Genomic DNA, 26,295 nt, shown 5'->3' on the forward strand with positions numbered 1-26,295 from the left:
AATCATCTTTGCGTACACCTAGATTTGTGTAGAATGCTTGGATGTTCACTCACTGTGTTAAGACCAAGGGCCCAGCATACGCCTTTGAAATTGAGTCTATATTTGAAGTAAGTTCATATGAAGGGCCTGTAGTATCGCTAATTACTTTGTAGATTTTGATTATTATTACAAAACATACAAACAAACATTAACCACTTCAGCCCTATATACATTTCGGCCATTTGAAAATAGCCGATCTACAAGCTCACAATGCGTCGCATCGCGACGCATTGTGAGCTTGTAGATCTGCTATTTTCAAAAGATTTTTATACATTTGAAACCTTGTGAAACAGGACATTCCGCATAATGAGTACTTTCTACTTTAAGTACATTTTGATACCAATACTTTTGTACTTTTACTCCAAGTACATTTTGAATTCCGGACTTTTACTTGTAACAGAGTATATTTTTTACATTGCAGTATTGATACTTTTACTTAAGTAAAACACACGAGTACTTTTTCCACCACTGGCCACAGAGGATTGACAACATGAGAGAGATACAGGCTCAAACTGATCAAGGACATCAGGCCACAGAGAAGAAACATGATCACATTGTCTCAAATAATACACATATTAATAGATGTATTTACAGACTATAGACTCTCATCACCAACAAGCCCTTTGATGTTCAGGTAGTTTAATTGATGATGTAACCTCTTTGTCTCTTGTCTTTTGTGTCTTAAGGCTCCCCTGCTCAACCGCTGTCTGAAACTGTTTGCTATGGTTATGATTTGACCATTTACAGGTCTGACCTTAAGTTGGGAACCCTCAGAAGTTGTACTTCTACTCCTGATGCTCCCGGCAGCCAAAGGATACAAGAGCTGGAACATAGCTGGAAGGTGAGCAAGAGATGGAATGTGTTGTGACATCATGTGAACGTGAACATGTTTGAGATCTACTGGTTTACACATTATGAAGCAATCCCAAATAAGCAACTACACCTTAGAAAACAAGCCCCAAACTAGCATCTGCTAAATGACTGTAATGTAATGAAATGTAATGTGTTTATGTGTGTCGCGCACAGTGGGGGAGGGGGGGGGGGGGTCGAGAGGGGCCATTTCACATCGGCGGGCCTGCCCCACAACAACCGATATTAACAAGTGACTTTACGGAAAAACAAGCCCAACGTCGTTTATAATAAGCAGACACTGATTCAAGATAATAATGCATTTATTAGTTATTTTCTCAATGTTTTCTAAAGTGCTTTACAGAACAACTTAAAAACAGCAAACAAAGCTATATCTAAATACAGCAAAAGTCTGGAGCGTACCTACAGTATATGTTCCCTCAGCCCTTTGTCCCCTCAAAACTAACAATAATCCTAACCTTGATCCTAACCCTAACCTAATCCCAAACCTAATCCTAAACTGAGGGAGCATAGGGCAGAGGGAACAGAAAACAGATTTAAAATAGGACAATCATCAGCAAAGACACTGAGGAAAAACACCTGACATAGAGGTATGTCTTCAGAAGTGATTACTAATGGGCTCTCATCTGTGAATAAATGCTAAATAAATGTTGTCCACACATTTGCAGTGGTTGGACCCACACTATGAGCTTTCTTATACTTTCTCTGTGATGGAGGAGATGGACAAAGATACAGAGCTTTCTCTGCTGGGGACGATTCCACCTCACTCACCACCGTCCTGCTTCTGAAGGTTTTAGGTGAGTACAACAGTCACATGTCAACATCTTCATTAAGGCCTTAAAGGTTGTAAACTTTCTAGGGTGTGGATCCAAAAGAACTCTCTCTCTGGCATAATAATAATTTTCACTGTTATTTAGGTGAGACTGTGTGACATTTAAATCTAGTCTGTTCCAGTTCTGTTCTATAGGCTTCATGTAAATAAAAACACAGATACATTTTGACCACATTATTTCACTGTCCTGTCAGTTGATCCATGGCACATCCATCCTCAATAAATCCTGTGTGTGTGTGTGTGTGTGTGTGTGTGTGTGTGTGTGTGTGTGTGTGTGTGTGTGTGTGTGTGTGTGTGTGTGTGTGTGTGAACAGGGAGGCACTTTTGTAGTTTTTGGTATAGTTTTTATGATTGATAGATTGAATGCTCAAAAATGTAAACAGCGTGGAGGTTCAGTCACACATTTAGGCTAAAGGATAACAAAGAAAGACCTGGGGACTTGTTTCCATTGTGGTCCTATGAGACAGACATATAGTGTTGTTTGTTTCTATAGGACAGACAGACAGACAGACAGACAGACAGATAGACATGAACAATGTTTAACTTATTTCAGCAGCAGGTCAGGTAACAACATGTTGTGAAGATCAGATAAAAATGTAGTAGTGAAGTGAACACAATGCTGCATGACATCATTTAACTTGGAAACCGGTTGTTACATAACACCACCCCTCGTGTGTGTGTGTGTGTGTGTGTGTGTGTGTGTGTGTGTGTGTGTGTGTGTGTGTGTGTGTGTGTGTGTGTGTGTGTGTGTGTGTGTGTGTGTGTGTGTGTGTGTGTGTGTGTGTGTGTGTGTGTGTGTGTGTGTGTGTGTGTCTGTGTGTCTGTGTGCGTGCGTGCGTGCGTGCGTGCGTGCGTGCGCACACAAGTGCCAGAGTCCACATGTGTGCAGCATGCGTGTGTGTGTGTGTGAGTGAGAGAGAGCGAGAGACAGGAGCAAGTGAGTGATAGAGAGAGGAAGACTAGAGACAACTACAACACAATGTAAACACACTGATACAGATATGTTCATGAAACATCAATGTAAAGTACATGAATACACTGTAACAACATGTTTCCTCTCTCTCTCTCTGTCCTCACATAACCTCGCTTCACCAGGCTTTCTGTCCTCACAGGGTTAAATACTCAGTGACTCCTCCTCAGCTCTGTAGACACTCCTTACTGTATGATAGAACTTTATGTGTTTATTCACAGTCCTCCATTTTAACACACAACACACTGTAGACACTCCTTACTGTATGATAGAACTTTATGTGTTTATTCACAGTCACCATTTTAACACACAACACACTGTAGACACTCCTTACTGTATGATAGAACTTTATGTGTTTATACACAGTCCACCATTTTAACAGACAACACAGAGAACTGAACAGCATGGACACGGTGTATTAAAGCATAAAGATTAATATATGGTAAGTGTTTTAATCACTTTACTAGAACTAATGTCTCTAGTCTGGTATTATATAGTTGATGGTGTTTATACAATGACTCAGTCATAAACGTTAAATATACAAACAATGAAGTATTGCTTCTTTTCTTTTTCTGGTATTTTTGGGGTCTTTGTGGCCTTTATGTATAGTTTTTAGTAGAGACAGACAGACAGACAGACAGACAGACAGACAGACAGACAGACAGACAGACAGACAGACAGGAAACATTGAGAGAGAGACATGCTAAATTGGAGCCTAGGTGGCCGGACCGCTGTGCCAGCCGTCCGGGCCGAAGCATTGCTTCTTAATGATTCTTCTGCCTAAACATACTGTATGTCATGACATAGTATGAGCCAATGGAGGAAGGGGATCAACGTCATGTGATTCTCTTGTTTGACCCTGCAAACAAAGGTGCTTATTGGTCAAAAACCCAGATGTTTGTCTCAAAGAATTACCCCTCCCTCGCCTATCGCTCTCATTCTGACTTTCTCTCCCTCTGGCAGTAACCCCCCCCCCCCTCTCTCTCTCTCTCTCTGTCTCTCTGTCTCTCTCTCTGTCTCTCTCTCTCTCTCTCTCTCTCTCTCCCTCTCTCTCTCTCTCTCTCTCTCTCTCTCTCTCTCTCTCTCTCTCTCTCTCTCTCTCTCTCTCCCTCTCTCTCTCTCTCTCTCTCTCTCTCTCTCTCTCTCTCTCTCTCCCTCTCTCTCCTCTCTCTCTCTCTCTCTCCCTCTCTCTCTCTCTCTCTCTCTCTCTCTCTCTCTCTCTCCTCTCTCTCTCTCTCTGTGTCTCTCTCTCTCTCTGTCTCTGTCTCTCTCTCTCTCTCTCTCTCTCTCCTCTCTCTCTCTCTCTCTCTCTCTCTCTCTCTCTCTCTCTCTCTCATCTCTCTCTCTCTCCTCTCTCTCTCTCTCTGACACAGTGTGAGTCACTCAGAGTCTCCACAGCAGTTTATTGTAAACCATGTGACCACAGAGGAAGTTGGTCGTTTGCTGCTTTGTGTTCCTCTCTGTCTTTGACAGTGTTTACAAGTTACTTTTAAAAAGTAACTAGTTACTTTACTAGTTACTAAATTATAAAAGTAAAACGTGTGTGTGTGTGTGTGTGTGTGTGTGTGTGTGTGTGTGTGTGTGTGTGTGTGTGTGTGTGTGTGTGTGTGTGTGTGTGTGTGTGTGTGTGTGTGTGTGTGTGTGTGTGTGTGTGTGTGTGTGTGTGTGTGTGTGTGTGTGTGTGTGTTGCATGCGTGTGAGAGCAAGTTGTTTTTTGTTCCCTGAAGAAAAGAGGGGAGATGTCATGTCATCATACGGTGGTGAATGTGTCTGTGGTAGACATGTGTGTGTGTGTATTTTCCCCGGAAGGCAAGACCCGCCCAGCTCTGTCTCTGATTGGCTTACCCTGAAATTATACCCTACGTTAACCAATCATCACTCCTCTCTGTCATTCTACTGTGTGACATGCTGCTTTGGCTCATGTTACTGTGAGAGTACATCGCCTGTAGGTTAGATCAGTGATTCCCACATTATGTTGGGGGGTCCCCAGATGAGTATCTTAATGTGTAACATTGTTTTCTCTCTCATCAGTAAACAAACCAACATACAGTATAAGTGTAAACAGGGTATCTGCACATTTATAAAGTTACAATTTAAAGACTTTAATACCAAATTGGCCAAATGATCAAATATTTGTATATTCCAGACGAAACAGGCAAACATTGGCAAATGTTGTGAACATAGGAGATCTACAAGCTCACAACACCTCGCAGTGCCAGGCGTTGTGAGCTTGTAGATCTGCTATTTTCACAATATTTATCTGTGAGTCAAACTAAATTGTATGCCTATACAATTCCAAGCGCTTGTAAGGGTGGGGGGTCCCCAGTTTAAATATGATTATTTTGGGGGGTCTCCAGTTCAAATATGATTATTTTGGGGGGTCCCCAGTTAAAATATGATTATTTTGGGGGGTCGCGGCCTGAAAGGTTTGGGAACCCTTGGGTTAGATGACAGATAGACTCCATGGGGGTTGGATCACATCAAGTAACGCAGGTAACACACCCATTTAAATTACAGTAACTGTAACAGCGTTACTGAATGGGATGTATTGATAAATACGTTTGAGACAAAGTATGTGAATCCTCCTATTACAATATACACAACATGACAACAAGGTGATCTCATGCTACATAACATAAAATAAGGAGGAAAAAACATGACAATTTATTAATGGCTTGAATAATAAAATAATAATTGTGTGTGTGTGTGTGTGTGTGTGTGTGTGTGTGTGTGTGTGTGTGTGTGTGTGTGTGTGTGTGTGTGTGTGTGTGTGTGTGTGTGTGTGTGTGTGTGTGTGTGTGTGTGTGTGTGTGTGTGTGTGTGTGTGTGTGTGTGTGTGTGTGTGTGTGTGTGTGCGTGCGTGCGTGCGTGCGTGCCAGAGTCCACATGTGTGCTGCATGCATGCATGTGTGTGATAGCGAGAGACAGGAGCAAGTTAGAGAGAGAGATAGGGAGGAAGACTAGAGACAACTACAACACAATGTAAACACACTGATACAGATATGTTCATGAAACATCAATGTAAAGTACATGAATACACTGTAACTACATGTTTCCTCTCTCTCTCTCTGTCCTCACATAACCTCGCTTCACCAGGCTTTCTGTCCTCACAGGGTTAAATACTCAGTGACTCCTCCTCAGCTCTGTAGACACTCCTTTCTGTATGATAGAACTTTATGTGTTTATTCACAGTCCTCCATTTTAACACACAACACACTGTAGACACTCCTTACTGTATGATAGAACTTTATGTGTTTATTCACAGTCCTCCATTTTAACACACAACACACTGTAGACACTCCTTACTGTATGATAGAACTTTATGTGTTTATTCACAGTCACCATTTTAACACACAACACACTGTAGACACTCCTTACTGTATGATAGAACTTTATGTGTTTATTCACAGTCACCATTTTAACACACAACACTCTGTAGACACTCCTTACTGTATGATAGAACTTTATGTGTTTATTCACAGTCACCATTTTAACACACAACACACTGTAGACACTCCTTACTGTATGATAGAACTTTATGTGTTTATTCACAGTCACCATTTTAACACAACACACTGTAGACACTCCTTACTGTATGATAGAACTTTATGTGTTTATTCACAGTCACCATTTTAACACAACACACTGTAGACACTCCTTACTGTATGATAGAACTTTATGTGTTTATACACAGTCACCATTTTAACAGACAACACAGAGAACTGAACAACATGGACACGGTGTATTAAAGCCTAAAGATTAATATAGGGTAAGTGTTTTAATCACTTTACTAGAACTAATGTCTCTAGTCTGGTATTATATAGTTGATGGTGTTTATACAATGACTCAGTCATAAACGTACAAACAATGAAGTATTACTTCTTTTCTTTTTCTGGTATTTTTGGGGTCTTTGTGGCCTTTATTTATAGTTTTTAGTAGAGACAGACAGACAGACAGACAGACAGACAGACAGACAGGAAACAGTGAGAGAGAGACATGCTAAATTGGAGCCTAGGTGGCCGGGCCGCTGTGCCAGCCGTCCGGGCCGAAGCATTGCTTCTTAATGATTCTTCTGCCTAAACATACTGTATGTCATGACATAGTATGAGCCAATGGAGGAAGGGGATCAACGTCATGTGATTCTCTTGTTTGACCCTGCAAACAAAGGTGTTTACAAAAACCCAGATGTTTGTCTCAAAGAATTACCCCTCCCTCGCCTATCGCTCTCATTCTGACTTTATCTCCCTCTGGCAGTAACCCCCCCACCTCTCTCTCTCTCTCTCTCCCTCTCTCTCTCTCTCTCTCTCTCTCTCTCTCTCTCTCTCTCTCTCTCTCTCTCTCTCTCTCTCTCTCTCTCTCTCTCTCTCTCTCTCTGACACAGTGTGAGTCACTCAGAGTCTCCACAGCAGTTTATTGTAAACCATGTGACCACAGAGGAAGTTGGTCGTTTGCTGCTTTGTGTTCCTCTCTCTCTCTTTGACAGTGTTGGACAAGTTACTTTAAAAAAAGTAACTAGTTACTAAATTATAAAAGTAAAACGTGTGTGTGTGTGTGTGTGTGTGTGTGTGTGTGTGTGTGTGTGTGTGTGTGTGTGTGTGTGTGTGTGTGTGTGTGTGTGTGTGTGTGTGTGTGTGTGTGTGTGTGTGTGTGTGTGTGTGTGTGTGTGTGTGTGTGTGTGTGTGTGTGTGTGTTGCATGCGTGTGAGAGCAAGTTGTTTTTTGTTCCCTGAAGAAAAGAGGGGAGATGTCATGTCATCATACGGTGGTGAATGTGTCGGTGGTCCTGATTCGGATGCTATCAATGCATAGAATGGGAGATTATCACGTTCTATCAGACCATTGAATGGGCGAAGTAGGCGACCTACTAGCTACCCCGCGATTTATCAGACCATTCATTGGGCGTAATCAGGAGCTACTGACCTACCGACGGAGATGACTTAAATACTTCAGTTACGGTTTTGGTTTTGCTTGTTTCGGTTTCGGACCATGACGGAGGCGCGCAGTCTCAGGCGAGCTGGAGCCCCGCGACGGGCCACCGAGGGAGCTAAAGTGACCGAGTTGCCGTCCGGAGCGGTGCGACGCTCGCCTGTGCCTACTCAGCGCCGGTCGAGTTATGTACCGATACGGACAGAATCGTAAATATTGTTGTGGGGACTGCTCCGCCTCCGTCGGTAGGTCAGCAGCTCCTGATTACGCCCAATGAATGGTCTGACAAATCGCGGGGTAGACGGTAGCTCGCCTACTTCGCCCATTCAATGGTCTGATAAAACGTGATAATCTCCCATTCAATGCATTGATAGCATTCGAAGCCGGTGCTGTGGTAGACATGTGTGTGTGTATTTTCCCCGGAAGGCAAGACCCGCCCAGCTCTGTCTCTGATTGGCTTACCCTGAAATTATACCCTACGTTAACCAATCATCACTCCTCTCTGTCATTCTACTGTGTGACATGCTGCTTTGGCTCATGTTACTGTGAGAGTACATCGCCTGTAGGTTAGATCAGTGGTTCTCAACCTGTGGGGCCCACATTATGTTGGGGGTCCCCAGTTGAGTAGCTTAATGTGTAACGTTGTTTTCTCTCTCAACAGTAAACAAACCAACATACAGTATAAGTGTAAACAGGGTATCTGCACATTTATAAAGTGTCAATCCAATTACTTTTTAATACCAATTTGGCCAAATTATCAAATATTCCGATTCGTATATTTGTATAATCCGTAAGAAAGAGGCAAACATTGGCAAACGTTGTGAAAATAGCAGATCTACAAGCTCACAACGCCTCGCAGTGCGAGTCGTCGTGAACTTGTAGATCTGCTATTTTCACGATATTTATCTGTGGAACCGAGTCAAACAAAATGTAATGCCTACAATTCCAAGTGATTGTCAGGGTGGGGGTTCCCTGTTCAAATATGATTATTTGACTAGTGTGACGTGAAGGTTATTGCAGGTTAAGAGATTTTAAACAATACAAATATAGCAATAATCTCTCTAGTCTGGTGTTAAGAATGTTAACCACTTGAACACCACACACCCTATTCTGGGGGGAACGTGTGGCGTTGTGACGCATTGTGAGCTTGTAGATCTGCTATTTTTGGCAAAGAGATTTGGTGTAGAGGGAACAAAGTACAGAGCCAGGTGTGTTTTACTAAGAATAGAGGGGTGAAGGGGTTAATGTTGTTGAAGTGTTTTATACATTATTCTAGAACCACTTGGTATTTAATATGTAAAAGTCTGTCTGAATCTGAATGAGTAAAAGTATTATAAACACAACCTGTACTGTTGATATAGGAAACATGTCTTCAGATCACTGTTTAGTTCTGCCTGGAATATTGACGGAGACAGTGATGAAAAGATCAGGCTTGAACTCGTCTGTTCGCTTGCGTGCACACGCGTGTGTGCGTGTGCGTGTGCGTGTGCGTGCGTGAAGCCAGTGTGTGTGTTTAACTGTGCATGTCTTTAAGTGCGGCACATGTGTTCCACTGCCTCCTGTTTGTGTTGAATTAGTGTAACTGGTTGCATGTTTGTGTTGCAATCAGCTGCAGCTGTTGAGGCCGTGCTCGAACGGACACACAAACACACACGGTCAAATGTAGGAGTGGTTGGCATCACTCAGAAGTTGTGCCAGTGGGAGAAGACAGTCAACATTATTTAAAAAAATAGCAGATCTACAAGCTCACAACGAGTCACAATATGATGCCTTGTGAGCTTGTGGATCTGCTATTTTAAAAAAGTTGTTAGAAGTAATGTTGTAATTAGAATCACATCACAGTTTACAAGTGTAAAGCAGTCACCTCCACAGCTGACAGTAAGTCGTGTGTGTGTGTGTGTGTGTGTGTGTGTGTGTGTGTGTGTGTGTGTGTGTGTGTGTGTGTGTGTGTGTGTGTGTGTGTGTGTGTGTGTGTGTGTGCGTGTGTGCGTGCGTGCGTGCGTGCGCGCGCGCCTGCGTGCGCGCGCGCCTGCGTGTGTGCGTGCGCGCATGGAGGGGAGTGTTCCCTGCGTGTGTTGCACCAGACCCATAGAGAGAGTTCCGTCACACTTTGATGGAGGTGGAGTTCAACACTGGTCACAACATATTTAGAAGAGCAGAACAGAAGTCCATGTGAGTTATATAGATCAGTGGTTCTGAAACATCTTCATGTCTCAAGAAGCCACAAACTGATTTGTATTTATAATCATAAAACATTGAGCCAGTGGCCCCCCATAAGAGAAGACACTCAACATTCTTCAAAAAATAGCAGATCTACAAGCTCACAACGAGTCACAATATGATGATGCGTTGTGAGCTTGTAGATCTGCTATTTTAAAAAAGCTGTAAAATAGGGTTTAACTTTTTAAACTGGTACTCATTTTGCTGGGGAACAAGATGGGGTTCAGGGACCCCCAGGGGTCCTCAGACCCCATGTTGAGAACCAGTGAGTTAGATCATGTTAGTGATGTTGTCGTATATTGGACCTTATTACTTATATTTTATGGACATTACAAGCTAAATCTAAAACCATATAATTCACTAGAGTCCACGTTTGCTTACAGACATGAAGCTGGCTGTCTTGATCTCTGAGGTAATCAGGTTCACTATGTTAATCTTGACCAATTGTCTAAAGAAGAGATGGCTGATAGCCTAGAGCACAGGGGTTTACATTTTAATGAGAATTCTATTGTTAACTTGGAGACAATGATCAGAGAGTGGCCTCTTCAATGTCACACCTCGACAGCAGGATGCAGGATGCAGCCAGAGATACATTAACATTTAGGAGAGGATCAGAGGGTTTCATGTGGCCACTGGTATAAGAAGTGAACTTAAATGTAACTGAATGTTTGTGTCACTCAGAGGCCGAGGGGCCGACGGTGGGAGCTGCGGCTCCAAGCTGTTTGTATTCTGTTGTGATCAAATAAATCGGAAGCAAGTAACCTCACTGACTGGAGTGACTCCTCAATCCATTCTTCAACCATTCATACAGCACCCTGGAACATCTTACTAAGTGCAATATGGCGTTGTTGGCAACCACACTTTTCTACAAAAGTGCAGTAGAACCTTTACCAAAACATAGTGAAATCAGTGGATCCAGTTACCACAATGTGTTGTAATTAGAATCACATCACAGTTTAAGTACAGTCATGTGACCTCAGGGAAGTTTGGTCGTGTGTGTGTGTGTGTGTGTGTGTGTGTGTGTGTGTGTGTGTGTGTGTGTGTGTGTGTGTGTGTGTGTGTGTGTGTGTGTGTGTGTGTGTGTGTGTGTGTGTGTGTGTGTGTGTGTGTGTGTGTGTGTGTGTGTGTGTGTGTGGAAATTGGCCAACTGGAAGACCATTTGACTAAACCACCTAGATTTAGGAGGTTCAGCCTTCATTTCGCGGCCACCGAGTGCCGCGGTATGAGCTTGTAGATCTGCTATTTAATTTTAAAACCGTGACAATGTGTGCAAATCTTTGAATATATATATATATTTTTTAAAGTGAACATTTTTAACTCAAATCTTTGTTTCTGGGGGAAACTACAAAATGTCTAAATCCCAACAGTTTTTCTTTTTTTCAACTTATGTTGTTATAAAATCAGTTGTTCTCAAACTTTTTCATGTCAAAGACCCCACAATGATATGTAGCCTATTTGGCCACAAACCCCTATCTCAAAATATTTTGTCCCAGGGACCCCCTTGCAAAAGCAAAGATTTGAGTTAAAATTGTATATATATATTCAAAGATTTGCACAAGTTCCAAGATCGGTGCCGCGCTATGAGCTTGTATATCTGCTATTTTTGAATAGCCAAAGACATCTAAAATGACAGAGTTGCGGTCCCGTTCTTAATGGATTAATAATGCAATCTCTAGGAATATTTAAATAAATGGATCTTATAACAATGAGTTTTTACTGCAGACAGTTTTCTCTGTAGCTGCCAGTAGCTCTGTGCATTGGGCTCTGAAGCACCAGTACTGCTGTTATCTCCATCTTTAGGAAACATAGAACAAGAGCAAAGCTTCCTGCATTCACTATAGTTTATATTCAGTGACTTTATCACCTGCCTTTGTATTGATATAAGCTAATGACATGATTCTCTGACCTTTTACTGTTTCAGTCTGGCTTTTGTGAGACTGTAGCACAATATAAAGATAAATGCATCAATCCGATGCACATTGAAAGGAAAAAAGATCTACAATATGAAGGCAAGCACATTTCATTGAAATGAATAGGCTGCCATTTCCCACGCCTCATCCAGTTCTTTTAATAATCCATGTTTATAAGGGATTTAATCTGCTAACTTTTTAAAGCTTTGTTCATTTATTTTCGATCCACCTCACATTAGTGTGATTTTGCTTTGTATTATCACAAACAAGTATTAGAGTGTGTGTGTGTGTGTGTGTGTGTGTGTGTGTGTGTGTGTGTGTGTGTGTGTGTGTGTGTGTGTGTGTGTGTGTGTGTGTGTGTGTGTGTGTGTGTGTGTGTGTGTGTGTGTGTGTGTGTGTGTGTGCGTGCGTGTGTGTGTGTACAATGTGCATATGCAGCAAATATTTAATGTTTTCTGGTTTATTTTGACTGTAATCTTGACAGGTATAATATTATTAATATTATAATTATTAATAATTATTTCATAATTGATATGTATTTGGTGGAAATAAATAAATAAATAAATACATCAATAATAAAAATAAATTGAGCCAGTGGCCCCCACAAGAAAAGACAGTCAACATTCTTCAAAAATAGCAGATCTACAAGCTCACAACAAGTCACGATAGGATGCGTTGGGAGCTTGTGGATCTGCTATTTTTAATAAGTTGTTATAGAAGTGACGTGTTCTAATTAGAATCACATCACCTCCACAGTTAACAGTAAGTCATGTGACCTCAGGGGAGTTTGGTCATGTGATACTTTGTTGTAGAGTGAGGTTGTTATCTCTGCTTGTGTGTTATCGCAGTGCGAGGTGTTGTGAGCTTGTAGATCTGCTATTTTCACAATAACAAGTGTCATTTGGTAGCGGCGGACATCTTTGTGGGGTATTAAACAGGTTGACTTAACATTGCCCCCCACAAGTATGTCTGCAGCTACTTTGCCACGCCCCCCACGATGACGAGACGTTGGCAAGCACTGTAAGGTGCAATTATTATTATAATATTATTATTATATAATATTTTTTTCTGACATTTATTTATGTTTATTATTTCAGGTTATTTCTGACATTTCCACATGGTAACCGGAAGGCTCGCCCCAAATCACACTCACCCCCATTTTTGTCGCAGACCGTTCGTCCCCAGAGGTTCTTGTATTGGTTTTTACTGAGGTTACGTTTAGGAATAAGGTTACTTTTAGGCATAGTTTTACTGAGGTTACGTTTAGGAATAAGGTTAGGTTTAGGCATAGTTTTACTGAGGTTAAGGTTAGGAATAAGGTTAGGTTTAGGCATAGTTTTACTGAGGTTAAGGTTAGGAATAAGGTTAGGTTTAGACATAGTTTTACTGAGGTTACGTTTAGGAATAAGGTTAGGTTTAGACATAGTTTTACTGAGGTTAAGGTTAGGAATAGGTTTAGGCATAGTTTTACTGAGGTCAAGGTTAGGAATAAGGTTAGGTTTAGGCATAGTTTTACTGAGGTTAAGGTTAGGAATAAGGTTAGGTTTAGGCATAGTTTTACTGAGGTTACGTTTAGGACTAAGGTTAGGTTTAGGCATAGTTTTACTGAGGTTACGTTTAGGAATAAGGTTAGGTTTAGACATAGTTTTACTGAGGTTACGTTTAGGAATAAGGTTAGGTTTAGACATAGTTTTACTGAGGTTAAGGTTAGGAATAAGGTTAGGTTTAGACATAGTTTTACTGAGGTTAAGGTTAGGAATAAGGTCAGGTTTAGGCATAGTTTTACTGAGGTTAAGGAATAAGGTTAGGTTTAGACATAGTTTTACTGAGGTTACGTTTAGGAATAAGGTTAGGTTTAGACATAGTTTTACTGAGGTTACGTTTAGGAATAAGGTTAGGTTTAGGCATAGTTTTACTGAGGTTATGTTTAGGAATAAGGTTAGGTTTAGACATAGTTTTACTGAGGTTAAGGTTAGTAATAAGGTTAGGTTTAGGCATAGTTTTACTGATGTTAAGGTTAGGAATAAGGTTAGGTTTAGGCATAGTTTTACTGAGGTTAAGGTTAGGAATAAGGTTAGGTTTAGACATAGTTTTACTGAGGTTAAGGTTAGTAATAAGGTTAGGTTTAGACATAGTTTTACTGAGGTTAAGGTTAGGAATAAGGTTAGGTTTAGACATAGTTTTACTGAGGTTAGGTTTAGGAATAAGGTTAGGTGTAGGCATAGTTTTACTGAGGTTAGGTTTAGGAATACCAGGTGGCGATCATTCCGAGGTCGCCGGATTTGACCCGGGGCGAGCATGTGAGTGAGTAGACAGAAAGTGGCATAAAGAGCATTTTGAGAACCTATTATATGAAGATAAGATTGAATATGGGTGAAGTGCTCCTTCTTTAAGTATATCTACAAGGTGTACAAGGTCACAACACTTCACACATTGCAACGTGTTGTGGGCTTGTAGATCGGCTGCTTTCGGCGAGTGACACCATCGTGCAGTTGAGTCTAAATTGAGCTTCATGTACATAGTGGACACGGTGCATGACTCTGCTTTCAAGTGTATCCCATGTATCACCAGATGTTTCATTACATTTGACATGTTACTCTTTGTTACACGTTGTATGTCCCAGTTTATACAGTTTAACTTTAAACATGTTTGAACAGTGTTTAAGCTAACATGCTAATGGTAGCTTACATGCTGGTGTCAGAGCAGTAGTGTTGTTGAACAGTGTTTAAGCTAACAAGCTAACGGTAGCCTGCATGCTGCTGTCAGAGCAGTAGTGTTGTTGACAGTCACATGATGCTTCTGTTGTCCATGTTGGAACACCAGGGGCAAACCGACAGCTCAGCAATGTAAGTGTCATCCTTAAAATTTTAGTACTACTTTACTGTGTGTCCATAAGGCTATCTATAAAAATATGATAAAAAGTCATTCCTGAAAAGCCAGGAACAAGCAGAGTGTGTGTGCATACACATGTGAAAGCATGAGAGGTGAGGACAAGAACAGGTTAACATGGTGTCATATCTTTTCTAGTAACGTGTGTGTGTGTGTGTGTGTGTGTGTGTGTGTGTGTGTGTGTGTGTGTGTGTGTGTGTGTGTGTGTGTGCGTGTGCGTGTGCGCGTGCGTGTGTGTGTGTAAACAATCATAGTACCTAGTTAACAGCAGTACTGTGAGGGTTCAGGACCAGAGGTGACATTGCTGATTGACAGGAAACCAGAGGAACATCATGTATATTAGCAGTAGGCGTGGTGTAGGAACAGTAGGAGAGTAAAGCATAGTGCACAGTCTGTGCACGTGACTGTGTTTGTAGCTGTGCAGGCACGTGCACATATAGACATGAAAGGGGTCTTGAGCTTAAAAGTTCCCTCTCTCTCCAGACCATGAATGCAGTTTTTACTATGTTGAAAGAAATGCAAATGTCCTCTCTCCATTACTGTACCCGAAGGCTAGTCTGGCATTGCCATACTGATACCTGAATGTAGCATTCAAGAGAATTGCCTTTTCAGAATTCTCATGAACTTAAAAGCAGCATTTTATTATGGCAGAATGGTCCTTAGTGTAAATCAACGCTGTCTCCAGTAACGCCTTGTTTATACTTAGTTGAGAGCGGTGTCTCACACCTTAAATAGCCGATCTACAAGCTCACAATGTGTTACACTGCGAGGCGTTGTGAGCTTGTAGATTGACTATTTTCGCTGTGTGTGTGTGTGTGTGTGTGTGTGTGTGCGTGTGTGTTAGGGTTGCCAACTTTCAGAAATGGAAATACGGGACACATGCACGCAGCGAAAAATCTTAGGGTTTTGCGCGGATTTGGGATTTTTTTCTGATACTTTATTTCGGTTTTAGGGTTAGGGTTGTTAGGGTTATTTAATTCTTTTGGGGGAGCCAGCCCCCCAAAACTCCTGAAATGCATAGAAATCTATGAAATCTAAATAAAAAAATCTATGAAATGTATATTAATTATATTATGAAGAATTCCGTTTTCCAGATGAACATAACAACATAAGAGTTATTCTTTAAATGGGCACACTATCTAATTATATTGATTAATATATATTAAATAAAGTTTATTTATTAGACTTTAAAAACTCAACATTAATAAACAATCAACCATATTAGTCTACTGAATTAGCCTACACTATGCCCACATCAGCAGCCAATATGTAGGCTGCCAGGGCAGGTAAATAGAAATACTGACATATTGCTAAAAAACACAACCAGATAAATAAGATGTAATATCCCATACCGAATCGATCTGAGGAGATGTTTTAGTCATGAAGAACTGTGACACTTGTGCTCCTTTGGGTTCTTATATTTTTGGAATATTGTTCTCCTGAGGCATGCTGTCTGATGTCAACCAGTCCAGTGCTTTGTAAACATCTCAACTGAAGCTGTCAAGCCAAGGGTTTGCCTATTCCCACTCACGTCTGTACTTTTGGAGGCGTCTTCTCTTTAGAGGACGCGGTGTAGACATTTTGAAATAGCGCGGTGGACGGTGCAGCTACTGACTGAACCATGTCACAGGCAGCGCTGGGCACAACGTATCCTAGCAACGTGAAAGCGCTAACTCTCATTGGTCGTGTTATGAGTAATGAGCCAATGAGCTGCTGAGCGCACTCCCAGACAATGGCTTCATAGCCAGCGTTGCCAAGTCTGCTTATTTCCCACAACTTCCCTGGAACAAAATTTGGCTTGTTTTTGGCTTGTTTTTGTAGGTCGGCTGGCTCATCTCTCTCACTATACTTGGCAACACTGACTGACACCCGCTCTGAGCTCTCACTCACACAGAGAAGAGACAGGACGGCAAATAAATCAGTTCAATACGGAACGCGTCTTTTAGTTTTCAATTACGGGATGATTCTGTATTTTACGGGACGGTTGGCAACCCTAGCGTGTGTGTGTGTGTGTGTGTGCACATTGTGTATATGAAGCAAATATTTACTGTTTTCTGGTCTATTTTGACTGTAATCTTGACAGGGTTAATAAAGACCAAAGATGAGTCATAGTGAGGAGAGAGAGGAGGAGGGAACTGACAAACAGCTCATCCACAGACCAGAGCCTCCATCTGTGTCTATGAAGAGTGATGAACCTGGACCAGATACAAAGTATGTCAATCCTTCTATACAACATACACAACACTATAACACAACAAAGTGATCTCATGCTAAGTTACATGTGCAAATGACAAAAACAAGACATAGCATCTAATAATGTTGTATCATCCGTGTTCAATGTTTATCTATAGATTGTAAATTACTATGTGTGCAGTTTGTGAATGAAGTCAAGTACAAATCATGACTAATGACCGGACATAGCTGATCCACAGTCTCACAACACTCAATGTCACTAAAAACTAAGCTTCAGACCTCCCAAAACAAAGTGATTTGACTACGTCCCGGCCTAAAGCCCACAACCCACCTAATTCCAACACACGTTGCTAGTCTGGGATGGCTCAGGGTAGAAGGCAGGGTTAAGCAATAAAAAATGGATTGGTATTTCAGAGAGTACAAAATATATCTACCCAAATATAGAACAAACATGGGAACATTCTCATTCTACTACTCTGCCATCACAACGTGGAATGTCCTGACACCATCCATTAAAACATGTGGATCACTGGCTTTTTCAAAAAGGCCTGAAAGTTGATGGGTAGGACTCTGCCAGGTCACCACAGCATACAAATTACGATACGATTACGATAATACTTTATTGTCAGTTCACACTGAAATTTGTCTTGCGACCCAGCAGCCATGTATGCAACACATAAACAGTACACACATTTGACATGACACAAAAAACTAAAATACATACATAAAAGATGAGAGCAATGTCCACCACTCAGCCTACCCCTGGCCTAAAACTCCTGATTGAGCCTCAATGTCGTCTGATGGACAAAGGACCTCTTCAGTTTGACCTTATTGTATGTTGGAACACCATATCTCCTTCCTGAAGGCAGCAACCTATATTCCTTATAAAAACATGGATTGTGTTTGAAGTAATATTCCTTGCCAACCTTAGCATACTGTTATTATACGTAGATGTATAGAGCCTCTGAAGTGGTTGTCCAACAATCTTGAAAATGAATGAATGAATCAATGAATGAAAGGCAGGTTGCAGGCAACACCTTTGATTACACAGGCAGGACATCAGGAAATGTCTTGAACCTGTCGATGCTCAGACTGAGTGGAACATAATTGTATCAGTTCCACCTTGTTCACAATTCCACACACACAGCTGTCCCTCCCCAACAACCCGGTCAGACAAATTCAACACCTCCTCTTAAAATGACGGGCTCTTTCAAAACAGTTGTGATGCAACAGATAAACATGTGCTCACTCTATGGGCTTAGCATCCAGAAGCAATGAAACACACAAAGTATGTCAATCCTCCTATACAATAAACACAACACTCGCACTGTATTTTTGTCAATATTACTGTTTATAGTACTGATTATTATTTTTCTGTTTTCTTCTGTTTTCTTGTTGCTGCAATGTTGTGAGGCGAAACTCAAAATAGTTTCCCTTCTATATGTAAAATGAGACTTAACAATAACAAATATTGAATAACTTGACATCTTCATTCACATGATAACTATAGAAACATGTATATGATTCCAGAAGTCACAGACCAGAGTCTCCAACACACAGCTATGTGTCTATGAAGAGTGACTGGTCTAGAAGAAGCCCTCCTAACTTCAGTAATGAACCTGGACCTCCAGACACAAAGTATGTGAATAATCCTATACAATATACACAAACAAATACACATAAGCGGACAGTAGCAATCCAGATAAATATCAACCATGTTTGAAAATTGTCGTGGCTGCATCAAATATCTGAGAGCAAATGGGGAGGCTTAAGATTGGATCTTTGAACCGCACACACTAGTGTGTGTGTGTGTGTGTGTGTGTGTGTGTGTGTGTGTGCGTGTGTGTGCGTGCGTGCGCAATTTGGGAATGAAGTCGTATAAATTATAACTAATAACTCGAAATAGCTGATCTACAGGCTCACAACACATCACGCTGTTACGTGTTGTTGAGCTTGTAGATCAGCTATTTTCAGTGCAAGACATGCTTCCAAATGACTGAAATCAGTTGAGGCGACTGAGAACTTTAATCCATTTAGATTTAAAATGGGACTAACAATAACAAATTTAATTCACATGATGATTATAGAAACATTTATATGATTCCAGAAGTCTTCACCACAGACCAGAGTCTCCAACACCCAGCTATGTGTCTTTGAAGAGTGACTGGTCTAAACATGAACCTCTTAACTTCAGTAATGAACCTGGACCTCCACAAACAACGTATGTGAATCCTCTTATACAATATACACAACACTATAAAGCTGCACTTACACTACAGGGTTTTTAAAATCTTAAACAATTTGGAATTCTGGTAGCATCACACTCTACAGGAGAATCTTGTAAGATTCTCTTAAACATTTACACACTACGAGATTTTAAAACAATGACAATAAAATGGGACATAACAATAACCAATCTTGAACAAATTGACCTTCATTCACCTGATAATTATAGAAACATTATGATTTAAGTTGGACTCCCTTGTGAAACGGGAGTCGCACGCAAATCATATACATTTTTCTATAAGTATAACAAATATTGAATAAATTGACTTCTTCATTCACATGAAAATTATAGAAACATTTATATATGATTCCAGAAGTTTTCACCACAGACCAGAGTCTCCAACACCCAGCTATGTGTCTATGAAGAGTGACTGGTCTAGAAGAAGCCCTCCTAACTTCAGTAATGAACCTGGACCTCCAGACACAAAGTATGTGAATCCTCCTATACAATATACACAACACTATATCACAACTAGGGATGGGCATATCAGATAGTATCAGCTAGAGAAAGAAAACTCTTTTGTCAACAAAAGTGCTCTCAAGAGCTACAGCTGGAGCCCTCATTCAATGCCACTTTGACTTTGCTTGGACCTCTTGGTTTTCCAACATCTCAATGTCAATAAAACTAAGCTTCAGACTCCCAAAATAAACTGATTTGACTACTTCTCTGCCTAAAGCCCACAACCCACCTAATTCTAACACACGTTGCTAGTCTGGGATGGCTCAGGGTAGAAGACAGGGTTAAGAAATAAAACATAGATTGGTATTTCAGATAGTACCAAATATATCTACACAAATATAGAACAAACATGGGAACATTCTCATTATACTACTCTGACACCACAATGTGGAATGTCCTGACACCATCCATCCATTAAAACATGTGGATCACTGGCTTCTTTCAAAAAGGCATGTAAATCCCTCATCAGGAGACCATAAGGAGGTCAACTCCTTTCTCACATAGAAAGGAGGTGTCATTCACTGCAGACATTTTACTTTTGTCTCCTTTGTTCATAATATAGTGTTTTGTATTTATTGATAACATTCCCCGGGACTTTTTAGTGTTATCCTTTTAGCCTTAATGTCTGACTGTACCTCGTGCTTTTTACATTTCTGATTGATAAAGTATTCAATCAATCAGTCAATCAAAACTTATGAAACTTGTAACTATTGCAAAATAAAAAGTATGCAGTGGTTTTATTGGTTGTTGGGTGGTTGTCAACTATGTTTCTGCAACAAACAGTGGCATTTGTAGCTTGTGTGGCGCCCCCTATTAGGTGGAATTGAAATCACTTTTGGCTCTGTGTTGTTTTAAGGCCTCTCAATGTGTGATACAAAAACTGGGGTAGATCGGATGCTGCATTCATGATTTTGGAAATTCTTTTGTAAAATAAGACCCTCCCGGAAGGCAATAATAGCCAATCAAAATTTGGAATTGAATATACACATTATCAACACACACGCTCACACGCACACACACTATTCATGACAACAGACAGGTATCTATTCTTTCTCTGACAGTTGGTGGGTAGTTCTCTGCCAGGTCAGCACAGCATAAAAATGAAGGAATGAATGAAAGGCAGGTTGTAGGCGACACCTTTGATTACACAGGCAGGACATCAGGAAATGTCTTGAACCTGTAATAATAATTTTATCAGTTCCATCTTGTTCACAACTCCACACACACACACACACACACACACACACGCACACGCACACGCACACACAGCTCCCCCGCCCCCAACAAGCCGGTCAGCCAAATTCAACATCTTCTCCCACAATGACGGGCTCTTTCACAACAGTTTGTGATGCAAAAGACAAACATTTGATCACTCTATGGGCTTAGCATCCAGAAGCAATGAAACACAAAGTATGTCATTCCCCCTATACAATATACACAACACTCACACTGTATTTTTGTCATATATTACTGTTTATTATTGTTAATGGTTATTATTTAGCGGTTTTCTTCTGTTTTCTTGTTGCTGCAATGTCGTGAGGCGAAACTCAAAATAGTTTCCCTTCTATATGTAAAATGAGACTTAACAATAACAAATATTGAATGAATTGACATCTTCATTCACATGATAACTATAGAAACATGTATATGATTCCAGAAGTCACAGACCAGAGTCTCCAACACCCAGCTATGTGTCTATGAAGAGTGACTGGTCTAGAAGAAGCCCTCCTAACTTCAGTAATGAACCTGGACCTCCAGACACAAAGTATGTGAATCCTCCTATACAATATACACAAAAATATACACATAAACGGACAGTAGCGATCCAGATAAATATCAACCATGTTTGAAAATTGTCGTGGCTGCATCAAATATCTGAAAGCAAATGGGGAGGCTTAAGATTGGATCTTTGAACCGCACACTGTGTGTGTGTGTGTGTGTGTGTGTGTGTGTGTGTGTGTGTGTGTGTGTGTGTGTGTGTGTGTGTGTGTGTGTGTGTGTGTGTGTGTGTGTGTGTGTGTGTGCGCGCGCGCGCGTGAAGTCGTACAAATCGTAAGTAATGACCGGACATAGCTGATCCACAGGCTCACAACACAGGGCTTTGACTTGTTGTTAAGCTTGTAGATCAGCTATTTTCGGTGTGCGACATGCTTCCAAATGACTGAAATCAGTTGTGGCGTCTGAGAACTTTAATCCATTTAGATTTAAAATGGGACTAACAATAACAAATATTTAATTAACTGAATTCCCATAATAAGTATGGAAACATGTATATGATTCCAGAAGTCTTCACCACAGACCAGAGTCTCCAACACCCAGCTGTCTGTCTTTGAAGAGTGACTGGTCTAAAGGATTGGTTGGTAACTTCAGTAATGAACCTGGACCTCTACACGCAAAGTATGTGAATCCTCCTATACAATATACACAACACTATAAAGCTGCACTTACACTACAGGGTTTTTAAAATCTTAAACAATTTGGAATTCTGGTAGAATCACACACTACAGGATGGGATTATCTTGAACATTTACACACTACGAGATTTTAAAACAATAACAATAAAATGGGACGTAACATAACAATAACAAATCTTTAACAAATTGACCTTCATTCATACGATAATTATAGAAACATTTTGATTTACGTGCGACTCCCTTGTGACACGGGAGTCGCACGCAAATCATATAAATGTTTCTATAAGTATTACAAATATTGAATAAATTGAGTTCTTCATTCACATGAAAATTATAGAAACATGTATATGATTCCAGAAGTCTTCACCACAGACCAGAGTCTCCAACACCCAGCTGTCTGTCTTTGAAGAGTAACTGGTCTAAAGGATTGGTTGGTAACTTCAGTAATGAACCTGGACCTCCACACACAAAGTATGTGAATCCTCCTATACAATATACACAACAATATAAAGCATAACGAACAGTAGCGATCCAGATAAATATCAACCATGTTTGAAAATTGTCTTGACGGCCTCGAATATCTGAGAGCAAACTGAGAGGCTAAAGATTGGTTCTTTGAACCGCTCACACTAGACTCTAGACACTGGACTAGAGGATATTCATGACCAGCATTTGCTCTGGATCTAGGCTGGGGTACGGAATGCCCCCAGTTTATCTACAGATTGTAAGTTATACTGTGTGTGTTCAGTTTGTAAATGAAGTCATACAAATCATATCTAATGACCAAAAATAGCTGATCTACAGGCTCATAACACAATGCGCTGTGATGTGTGGTTGCGCTTGTAGATCAGCTATTTTCGGTGCGCGACATGCTTCCAAATGACTGAAATCAGTTCTGTCAACTGAACATTTTAATCCATGTAGATTTAAAATGGGACTAACACTAATACACATTTAATTAATTGAATTCCCATAATAATTATAGAAACATGTATATGATTCCAGAAGTCTTCATCACAGACCAGAGTCTCCAACACCCAGCTGTGTGTCTTTGAAGAGTGACTGGTCTAAAGGATTGGTTGGTAACTTCAGTAATGAACCTGGACCTCCACACACAAAGTATGTGAATCCTCCTATACAATATACACAACACTATAAAGCTGCACTCACTCTACAGGGTTTTGAAAAAATATGATTTGCGTGCGACTGGTAGCATCACACACTACAGGATAATCTCATAAGATTCTCTGATGGTTTTATCTTGAACATGCACATACTACGAGATTTTAAAACAATGACCACAGCCATGGGAACGAGGGGTGCTGGGTGGGCGGACACCCCCATCACGTCCCCACCCAGGAGGTTGAAAATGAATCAAAGTTTATCTATAGATTATAAGTTACTGTCAAGTTTGTGAATGAAGTCATACAAATCACAGTGTGGTGTTCAGAGGTGAAGCTGCATCTGCTGAATCTATCTATCTATCTATCTATCTATCTATCTATTGTGGGGTATCGATCAAAGCCAAGAGTCAGACAGTGGTGGTACAAGCCCAAACATGGGTTTTTATTCAAAGAATGGCACAGAGTTACTGCATAACGTTCAAATCATAATGAGGGTGAGTATCTAGCACTGTGAATAATTGTTTAACAAAAGTTCTTCCCAGGATCGGGGCTCAGTTTGGACATCAATCGTTCAGCAAGGTGTGACACAGTTTCAAAGAGGGGTTCAAGGTTCAAGTTTATTAGTGTCCCCGAGGGGCAAATTGTTAGATAAGTTCCATACGGTGCCGCCTGGCTGCCCGTCCTTCTCCATGGAGAATCAGAATCCTAGTTAGTCAGGGGATATTAAAAAAGTCTTGGAATAAATTCCTTACCAAAAAAAATCTTCACCAATGTGTTTGCAAAGGTGTCTAGTAACACATCTCACAAAGACTGAAATTCAGTATCCCTAGGAGAATTTTTGACAGCTCCTTAAAGTTGGGCTACCCACCATAAACTTGGTTAAAAAAAGAATCCCCCCAAAAAATCAAAATTTAATTCTGTTTTAAGTAGCATGTGAGGTTTTTATGATTCTGAATCCATTGCAATCATTTGTTTTGCACCAAAACCACTCCTTGGGCTAAAAACGGCCCAACCTCAATGGGCTTTTTACACAAAAAGTATACATGGCTATGGCCGTTTTTAGCCCAAGGAGGGGTTTTGGTGCAAAACAAATGATTGCAATGGATTCAGAATCATAAAAACACCCTAGTTTAACCCCTCACATGCTACTTAAAACAGAATTAAATTTGGATTTTATTTTGGATTTTTTTTTAAACAAGGTTATGGTGGGTACCCCAACTTTAAGGAGCTGTCAAAAATTCTCCTAGGGATACTGAATTTCAGTCTTTGTGAGATGTGTTACTAGACACCTTTACAAACACATTGGTGAAGATTTTTTTGGGTAAGGAATTTATTCCAAGATTGGAAGATATTCTGCTAATATCCCCTGACTAAGTGAGAGAGACAGAGCAGAGAGTGTTTGTAGCATAGAGTTAAAAATAATAGAGAGGGCACCGGATATCGCCTCCCGTCCACTTGCATTGAGTTGCTCACCCAGCGCATGAAGCGAATTCACCCCTTCTTCCGGGTTGTAAAGTGTGATGGGCGTAGCCTATTTGGGGCCACTGTGATCCGTTCTGCGTCACAGAAGTGACGCGTTTTACGTCACAGAGGTGCGCGTTCCTGTGCGCAAGCTTGTGCGCAAGCTCGTGAGTCAAGCCCATTGGTCGAAACCGTTTTCGCTCGTACATTTGCAGTGGCCCCATCCGTTTAAGCTGCAGTACCTACGAATGGCCAGCATGTCCATTTCGCTTCAATGCAAGCACTGGGTTCTGGGGGCTTGGTTTGTAGCCAACGCCCGGCCTGTCACACAGGTGCCCTGAGTTGGGGCTGATCGAGGAGGTAGAGTGGCAGGTACGCCCCTCGATGACACAGCCTAGGCTGCAGTGCTGTCTTCTGGTCTTCTCTCTGTCTCTCCTCCACTGTCTCCCCATGGTGAGGCGCTTACCTGCCTGGCAGTCTCGTAGCAAGACTCCACACTATCTATGCAACTGTCATTTTATTGCATTTTTCATTAAATCATCTAACTCTGGTGAGGTCTGCATACATATAGTAGTAATATACACAAGTCAGTCTCTTTGCTTTCACTTCAATTCACTTCAATTGCTGTGCTTGTCGTTTCTGAGTGAAAACCTCACCAATACAATGTGGTGTTCAGTTGTTAAGTCACAATGTTTCCTTATAGATTAACTTTTAAACGTTACGTTTATGCCTGCTGTCTGCAGCCAGCATCTGTCTCCATGTGCCCAGACACATATCTCATTGAAGAGCATAGATATGATTATATTATAACTCTATGGCATAGATATGAGGAGGGAAAGAGCTCCATTGGAAATGGTAACTAAGAGATTCAATGTGTAAAATCTTATGACAAAAACAACAGAAACAGCATGATCGCTGTAGCTGTGAGCTGGAATTAGGTTACATACTGTAGGTTCATAAACCATATGTTAAGTATGTGACACATCACCACCAGAAACAGACCTATAGCCTATACACAGGTCTACAGTGTCATTCCCACCGGGCGCTATAACTATAAAGATAACTATATTATTCACCATTGTATTGTTTTTTATAGTTGGTGTGAACACTGCCATCCACTTGACTTACAACTATTTAAAAAACTATACTGTTATTGTTATAGTTATAGTTACAGCTGAGCACTCATAACATAAGAACAGGAAAACAAATCATCTACAGATCTGTCAGTGTAACAACAAAACATTACATGCTCTTAAGAAGCGCTTACGTACACGTCACTGACTCTTAATTGGATAATTATTCATTCTACAACACACAAACGGGTTTAGCAAATGGTTACATTTACTAAAATGGAGACATGAACGCTGAGGAGTACCTTAGTCTATAGATGTCAGTTGAATACATCACTGCTGAAAGCAATTTGTTGACCACGCAAAGTTTACAATGGACAGCAATATTTGTATCTTTAACTGACACAAACTCAAAATAATGCAGTGGTAGGACGGTAGGAACCCTCACATTGACATGCATTTGGCTGCAGACCCCTATCTGAAAATATGTTCTCCCAGGGACTCGCATAAGAAAAGATTTGTGCATGTGTGCAAAATAGCCGATCTACAAGCTCAAAACGGGCAGCAATTGGATGCATTGTGATCTTGTAGATCCCAGCTACCCCAAAAAGAGTATAAAATAGGGTGAAAGT

General features: G+C 40.8%; 2 protein-coding genes across 2 annotated transcripts in view; both read left to right on the top strand.

Moving 5' to 3' along the window:
* Positions 1-26,295, top strand: part of LOC311062402 (uncharacterized protein) — a 700,443-nt gene that overhangs the window by 531,216 nt on the left and 142,932 nt on the right. Inside the window, exons 42-43 of the mRNA XM_084081416.1 lie at positions 19,449-19,562; positions 21,252-21,359. Of these exons, the coding sequence (XP_083937542.1) occupies positions 19,449-19,562; positions 21,252-21,359 (222 nt within the window). The remainder of the gene's footprint in view (positions 1-19,448; positions 19,563-21,251; positions 21,360-26,295) is intronic.
* Positions 1-26,295, top strand: part of LOC311062409 (NACHT, LRR and PYD domains-containing protein 3-like) — a 165,402-nt gene that overhangs the window by 122,689 nt on the left and 16,418 nt on the right. The gene's annotated exons all lie outside the window — the stretch shown is intronic.

Source organism: Gymnoscopelus microlampas (assembly GCF_963454915.1).
Source record: "Gymnoscopelus microlampas genome assembly, chromosome: 15".
In the NCBI taxonomy this organism is placed as follows: domain Eukaryota; kingdom Metazoa; phylum Chordata; class Actinopteri; order Myctophiformes; family Myctophidae; genus Gymnoscopelus; species Gymnoscopelus microlampas.